At 38.1% G+C, this 7707-nt stretch overlaps 1 protein-coding gene across 2 annotated transcripts in view; it reads right to left on the bottom strand.

Moving 5' to 3' along the window:
- galnt18a (UDP-N-acetyl-alpha-D-galactosamine:polypeptide N-acetylgalactosaminyltransferase 18a) overlaps positions 1–7707 on the bottom strand; it is a 159353-nt gene that overhangs the window by 43863 nt on the left and 107783 nt on the right. For both annotated transcript variants that reach the window (XM_035664434.1, XM_035664436.1), the window contains exon 8: positions 7020–7157. In XM_035664434.1, the coding sequence (XP_035520327.1) occupies positions 7020–7157 (138 nt within the window). The remainder of the gene's footprint in view (positions 1–7019; positions 7158–7707) is intronic.

Below are 7707 nucleotides of genomic sequence, written 5' to 3'. Positions count from 1 at the left end.
GAGGCTGTTCCACAGTTTAGGGCTCTCACACTTGTTCCTGTGCCCCACCAGGGGGGGGCAACCCACAGTTTGAGAAGCACTGCCGTAAAATAACAAAGTTAGATATCTTGTGAGCAACAGCAGGAACGTCTGAAAGAGAGGCAGCGGAGGATCTGAGGGTTGCAGTTGGAACATAAAATGAAAGGCAGCCGCTGATAAAAGAAAGGTGCAGGTTGTTGTTTAAGGTTCATAAAGGACTTTAAAAGCAGCTGGGAGGTATTTTTCTTTCATGTATTAGTTAAAAGTCTGTCTGCAGCATCCTGAAATAACTGTAGAGACTAAAAGCTTCTATCATCATCAGCATCATTCTGAGATTGTTGTTTTAAAAAAAGGCAGAATTATCTTGTTAAAAGTGCAAATAAAATGTGTTTCAGAGTATAAAATCCCTCCCAGATGTGTGCGTTGTGTTTTAATCTGAGTGTTTGTTGTGCAGGTTGTAGCAGTGGAGGTATTAATAGTAGTAACGGGCTCTACTGTATAATTTATAATGTAATATTAGTTTATATGTGTGAAATTGTGATGCACTCAGTGTGAAACTTTGTTACCTGGTTAAATAAAATAAGAATAAATATCATACATCAATAATAATACAAATGATCTATGAATGTATGCATAATAATATTAAGAGGAGCCAACATGTAGCTACCAGTAGTTTTGGTATTACAGGATGTCAGACATCTATTATTGGAGCATTAACTATTTTATAAACATCTGTAATAAAGCAGAATGATAATTTTCACTGTCTGTTAATATTTGGCTTATATTTATATATAAGTCTGATAAAATGTTTACCAAAACCAACAATGAATTTATTTAATTAGCCGGACATTGTCCTTTAAGTTGATTTCACTGAATGAAATCAGTATAATAAACTTAGTTACCTGAACAATAAACACTTAAATAGTTTGTGGCAATCAAGTTCCTCAAACAATTTGAGTAGAAGTAACTCTTCGTCTAAGTTTATTAAAGATATGAAAGATATTTAATTTAAGTAGAGGTAACTCAAGTATTTATTGTTAAATTAACTTCAGTAAATTAGGTTAATTTTACTAATTACATTCAGTTATTTGAAGTTATGTCTCTAATGCAGCATTAAGAATTATTTGGATGTATACTTGTCATATGATGATTAACAAGCTGAAATATCCTGAGTTATATAACATAATAATGATTATATTTATATAATAATATAAAGTAAACTGAAATAACTCGATTGTTTTAAGTGCACTTAAATTTAGCTTAGATATTTAACATTTAGTGATTGAGTACGTCAGCTGTTTATCAGAAAATGTGATAATAGTTTAAAGTAGTAAAGGAGATTCACCTGAGGTGGAAACATTTGTATAAAGACAATTAACCCGTTTAACCCCACCGGCAACAAGTTGCACTCTTTTGTTTTTTTTTTACTTCTGGAAGCTCTAAAAGTGCTGTTTTGGTTTTGGCAGCTAAATAAAAGAATATGTTGTCTCCTCTAATTTTTATCAATGTCATGTAACTAGTGTGAATGGTCACATGAGCAGGCCTCTTTACTTCCTGCTTGCACCGCTGGCGGGAAACTGCCTCAAACTATGTACAAGAGGAAGTAAGTAAAAATACTTTAATTAACAGATATAAGTAAAATATTTTGTATGTTATTTAAAGGGTCTACTACTGATATATAATGAGAATTATATGCCTGCATAAATCTTTTGATCATAAAAACAGTAAATGTAACCACGGCAACATTTGTTGCCGCTAGCATAACACATAGTCATAGCGTTATGCAAGGTGTCAAAAGTTTTAGCTGTTTATTCTATTTTTCTTATGTTTTTCTATACACAGCTTAAAACTATCAGAGGTTTTGGATCTTCTAGACTTAAAAGAACCCCAAAGTGATGTGTGCTACATAACAGTCATTCCTACAGTTGAAAAAGCAAAAATCAAAATAAGCAAAATAGGGACAGGATTTTTAAAAGATCACGACGCCCAGCCGCATCCGGTATACCAGATTTTGTGACCTATGGTCCAACTGCAGCAGATTGCATAAAACAAACTAAACCTGACCCTGTTGATTTGTTCCTTTTGATGTATCCTCCTACTCTGAGGGAGCTCACTGTTGAGATGTCAAACCTCTACTCAATGCAAACCAAAGGGAAGGCACTTGATCTGAGCATGGATGAGTTGCTGAGTTTTTATGGGGTTCTGCTCGCATCTGGCTACAGTTCAGTACCACGGAGGCACATGTATTGGTCATATGACCCTGATGTCTACAATGAAGCCATCTCAAGCTGCAATAAGGAAGGAACCGCTTTGGACGAGATAATGCCTCAATTCATCTGGTGGATAACTAAAAGGCCAAGACAAACCCTGTTCTACAAAATGTGTGCCACATCTTCAGTGCCACTGAATAACACCCTACAACGATGCAGTTGCCATTTTTTTACACATTTTAAAAACAGCTGTCAATTGATGAAAAGCGATGATACCCTATTAAATGGCAGGCATGGCTGCAAGCAGTTCATCAGGGCAAAAACAATCGGTTTGGATTACAAGTTTGTGGAGCCTTGGGGCTTCACCCACAGTGGTACATGTTTTCACATGGAGCCCTATTCGTGGAGTGCACACACATCTGCCCTGAAACCTGGCTTAGGGACAGGCCCAAGTGCAGTCCCTTGGAGTCTGGCTGAACAAGCAGAAGTCCTTCCAGGATGCACACTCTGTGCATGATAACCTTTTTCACCTCACGTTAGCCGTCATTGATTGAAATGAGCCAAATTTGACGGTTATGGGTCCCTTACCACACTGAGACACGTGCCATCTGCATGACATTCCTTTCACAGGTGTGAAAGGAATTTTGGAAAAAATGCCTCGTGAACACGGAGGTCCTTAACAGAGGGGGATTAAGTTACTGGTGCAATGGAAGGATAACAGTGTTAATAACCATGGGCAACACGTACTGTTAGAAAAGATACTTCAGAGGGTCAAGCATCCAGGTGGAGCAAAGAGAAAAAAGCAGTTGTCAAAGTGCCAAACTTTGGTTCCTTACATATAACCAAAACATGGGTGCGTGGACTGCATGATCTTCATGTGTCAAGATATAGATCTGCCAATAAGGGTCAAATAAGTTTGGTGGTGGCCCAATTCCTGGGCCTGGTCCCTTTCACAGTGGCATGGTGAATAAGTTGCTGCTACTCAGAGATGTTGTTGGCAGTGCATTATGACCTCCTGACCCTTTTCAGCAAGGTTTTAATCCCTGGATCTCCTCAAGAGACATGGAAAACGCCTCTTGGGAGGCAGAAGATCTGCAACTGTGAAAACCTCAGGATTCCACAAGATCGGTGATGGGAAACATCACTGGACTGTAAACACAGTAAAAGTAACCAAAGATGCAGAGCGATGCTACAACCGCACGTGTATGGATGTGAAGAAGTGTGATGTACCACTTCCACATATAGTGCTTCAAGATTTTTTCATGGAGAGTAAAATCTAACCGCATAAGCCTTTGAAGCTTGTTAACATAAATCAAATCTATATGAAAGCTGGTAACTGCTAAAAAATAAATATTCAAATTTTTTGTCACTAATAGTGCGGCCTTCAGTATGCACTGTTTTTGCGGTACACTGAAATACTTACTGCACTTTTTTTTGGTTTCTGTTGAATAACACTGTGCATCTAAGTCAATCTAAGGTACTTGCCACAATGGGATTTATTTATTTTATATAAACTAGTATAAGTTTTATATTTTGTAAAGTTCAAACACTTTTAGCTCTACGGTTATTCAACCGGTTTTATGAGGAACTATTGAAATACAATGTCCTTGTTAGTTCCCTTCAGTATGCATTGAAAATATTCGTAAATGTATCTGAATAAAAGTTCTTAAACACATTTGTAACCATGCCTAGTTATAATATGTTACTTATGTTCATGTTATTTTTTATTTCTTTACATGTGTAAATAGTTCAAAGTTGAAGAATTTGTGTAAATTTAGACTATGCGGTTTCCCACCGGCAACAATTGTTGCCGAGTATAAAACCTACATTTTCACTAACATAACCAACATGAAATGAAAAAAAATCATACATATTATATGTTAGGGAGGTCTAAGGAGTTAAATGCATGCACTTATTTTGCAAGGAAAAATTTGGGATTAAACGGGTTAAAATACATTTGGTATCAAATTGTAAACAGGCTAGACTTCATGTCCCCTTTATTTTTAGGGTAGGAATGTCATTTTTGCGACTTTTGGGGAACTTTATGTTGGGACGGAAGTTACAGAAAATACAAGGATTGGGGGGACTGATGACCTCTGAATTTAGCTGAAAGAATCAACCAACCCAGTGGCTTTACAAGTCTTAATATCTCTTCTTTGTTCAATATTTTCCGTGTGTGAGCAGCGGTGGAGTCATCCAGCTTATGTTTCATGTTAAATAAGAGATGAGTGTATAAACAGCATCCACAGATGGCATCACACCAGAACACTTGTTGTTCTCTCTCCAACTGCTATCTCCTGTGAGAGTTTGTTTTTGTCAAATATGTAAACTTCATATCTACATCTCTCAGATGTCACTGTGGCAACGCTTTCATCTCACGCGCTCAGAGCCCCCGCACATGCTCAGTAGTGTCAACAAATAACTCAATCCAGCTCGTACTGTGATTGAAGTGTTTGTTTTTTTTAACAACAAACACAAGAGGTGGCACGAAGGTTGTGTTCAGAGTTAGAGACTGAGTTGCTGCTAATGTCTGAGTAGAACCATATTACACACACACACACACACACAAACACACACCATCAATTCATAACTTCTTTCCTCTTCAGTGACAGACTTGAAGTCATGCAGAGTCAATAAAGCTGACAGAATAAGACCTATTCAACCTGAAGGAAATAGGTTCTGTGTGATGGTGATTTTCAGACTGCATTCAAGCTCGCAGAAGACAGATGACTCAAACTACATCTTCACTCGAGTTAGGAGTTTAAAGGTTGAAATGAAACCGTAATCAAAAATCACAATCAAAAATTGAATTAATAAATGAATAGCACTTGGACTCGGCAAAGAAGTACTTATTCCTCTTCGTCTATCAGCAGGAGCAGTAGAGCGGTCGGATAATTCTGCTCAGCTTTCAACAGATTACTGTCAATTTTCAATTATGCAAAATCCTCCCACAGCCGTTAGCTGAAGAGAGGACTAGCCATACAGAAATTAAGTGGCGTAAAAAGGTTCACCCTTTCAATACCCCGCTGCTGTGATTTGAAGTGAGCTCTTAAAGCAGAGAAGCATATATCCCATGTTGTGCGTTCAATTAGACTCGGAATGGAATGGAAAAGTTAAAAGTTTTACAGCTTGAAATACTTGGAAAAGTTTAATGGAAATGTTTAGTCATGAGGTGGTGTTTGTGCAATGTCAGTGCTTAAGCAGATTAGACTAAATCCATTTTTGTCAGTTTCTATATGATTTTTATTTTGGTAACCACGGACAGCCCAGATAACGGCCACACAACAAAATACTTCAAAGGTTATAAATATGAAATTTTCAACATTATGATTACAGCAAACAGCTATGTAAAAATATATCAAAGCAGAGGCGTCCTGTGTTTCTATCTCAGCCTCTCTGTGATTTGTTTACTGATCCAGTCTGGCTGTGCATGCATGTTGGTGCATGTGAGTCCCTCAGTGTGCAGGTGAGGAGAGCGACCTGAAACTGCGTTTTTTCTCATCTATGTTGGAAATTTATGGATTTATTTCGACCAAACTGGAACTGGTTATTGTTGGATGAGTGGAAAGACAATTTTGGTGAGGTGTTTATTCTGTTGAGTTCAGTTTGAAGTGTATTTTACAACTATATGCAAGGTAAAATGACAATGGAGTTTGGTTTGTAGTAGTAGCACCCAGTTGTTTTGGTCTGAGATGCTGGTGCTCTAGTGCAACATCTAGCAGCAGTGAATATATATAATATATATTCTCACTCACGGACATTAATGCATGCTTTTATTACCTGCAGGATTGATTACTGTAATGCTCTAGAGTAAGTCCTATTATTGGTTTATAAAGCTCCTAATGGTCTTAGTCCTACCTATGTATCAGATCTGCTTTTACACTATGAACCCACTAGAAACCTTAGGTCCTCAGGTCTTTTTATTATCCCCAAAGTCAGAACAAAGACTGTTTTTGTTCACTCTCACCGTTCTCATCAGCATCATTCCCAGCTGCTGCAGACAGCTCTGATAAACCTGCTGTCCAGCAGGAAACAGGAGACAGACACAGTTAGTGCCTAGCTGGTTACATAGTGGAGGGTTTAGCAGCTGAATACAGATTGTTTGTTGCTGTTCCACTGCCCCCGATTGCCCATAAAAACTGTTAATGCGTGTTTAAATAAAGCTCAAAGAAAAAAAAAATCCCACTACTGCTTACTCGAAAATTAACAGCCTGAGTGAAAAAAATTATTGGAACCCAGAAATATAGTGCCAACCTCAAAGAAATCGGTTAATCACAACACTTGAAAATATGACCGCAAAGCCCAACACTTTTGTTCCTTTATCACATTAAAAATGCCTTAATTATGGGAGCCCACCATTAGGTATCTTTGAAAACACTGTTGCCTTTTGGCTTAAATGTGACAAGAGGAAAGACAAATGAAAATATGTTCACACATTTTTTTAAATGTCTTGCTGGTAAGTTGCCACAACAAAGGCATATTAATTTTTGACAGAGCTAAAGGAGTTTCATAATGAATTCAAATACTCCTGAATACTTTATGTTCTGCTTTGAGGAGTTTCTGTGTGTGCAGCAACCAGTGGAGACTGAGGGAGGAGTACAGTGTAGTGTTTCTCAATCTGCGGGCTGGGATCCAGACTTTGTGGACTTGTTCCTGTAGGCTCCTATATCCAATGTCTAGCAGTGTATTTTAATTAACAAGCTCATCTTTCAGTGTAATGATAAATTAATTTACTCAGCTTGAGGTTGAAAATTGGAAAGGTTTACGAATACAGAGAACTAATGAACACACCACTCCGTAAGCAACTGTGTCGCTGTAGGATCGTAGCTCAGGGTAGATGTTGGAGAGGAACCAGCTGAAAGGTCTGCACTGGAGTCTGGATCGCAGGGCTTTTCTCTCAGAAATGTCCCCGATGTCTATTCCTGAGTTCTAGACAAGGAAATAAAGACAAACACATCTGAGTTTACATTTTGGGGATACTTTAACCTCGGGCAAAACAATAAGTACAATAAGCTTCAACTTCTTAATCTCCAGTGTTGCAAGAAAGCAAAAATAACGAGTTCAGAATTCAGGGCCTCAGGGTCATTTCAGCACAACTGCATGATTAGAATGGCAATGTGAGAGCTTAAAATAATAAGACACCAAGAAATGTGTAAGTCCCCCTCCCCTCAAAATAGATTTTTCTCCTTGTTCCAGTTGAATGGTTGAGCTTCACTGTGCAGAATGATGTATGTGCAGAGATGGACACTAGAAGGATGTTTTCACATTCATCTGCTGAAAGTGGAAAGTTTCTCTGTGCTCATTGAAAGTCAGATTTTTTAGGGGCGGAGCCTAAGAGTATGAATTGTGACATCACAAATAGTCAGTCCTGCTCCAGCTGCTTCTGATATAGCTTGTACAGTGTGATGTAAAACTTCAAGCCACCAGTGCACATCCACTGAAAATTGACTTTAGAGTGAGGTAGGAGACATCTTGTGTC

This window comes from Morone saxatilis, unplaced genomic scaffold (assembly GCF_004916995.1).
Source record: "Morone saxatilis isolate NCDOM2014 unplaced genomic scaffold, NCSU_SB_2.0 Contig2, whole genome shotgun sequence".
Lineage (NCBI taxonomy): Eukaryota > Metazoa > Chordata > Actinopteri > Moronidae > Morone > Morone saxatilis.
The sequence above is the reverse complement of the archived record's forward strand: the minus strand, read 5'-3'. Positions and strand labels throughout refer to the sequence as shown.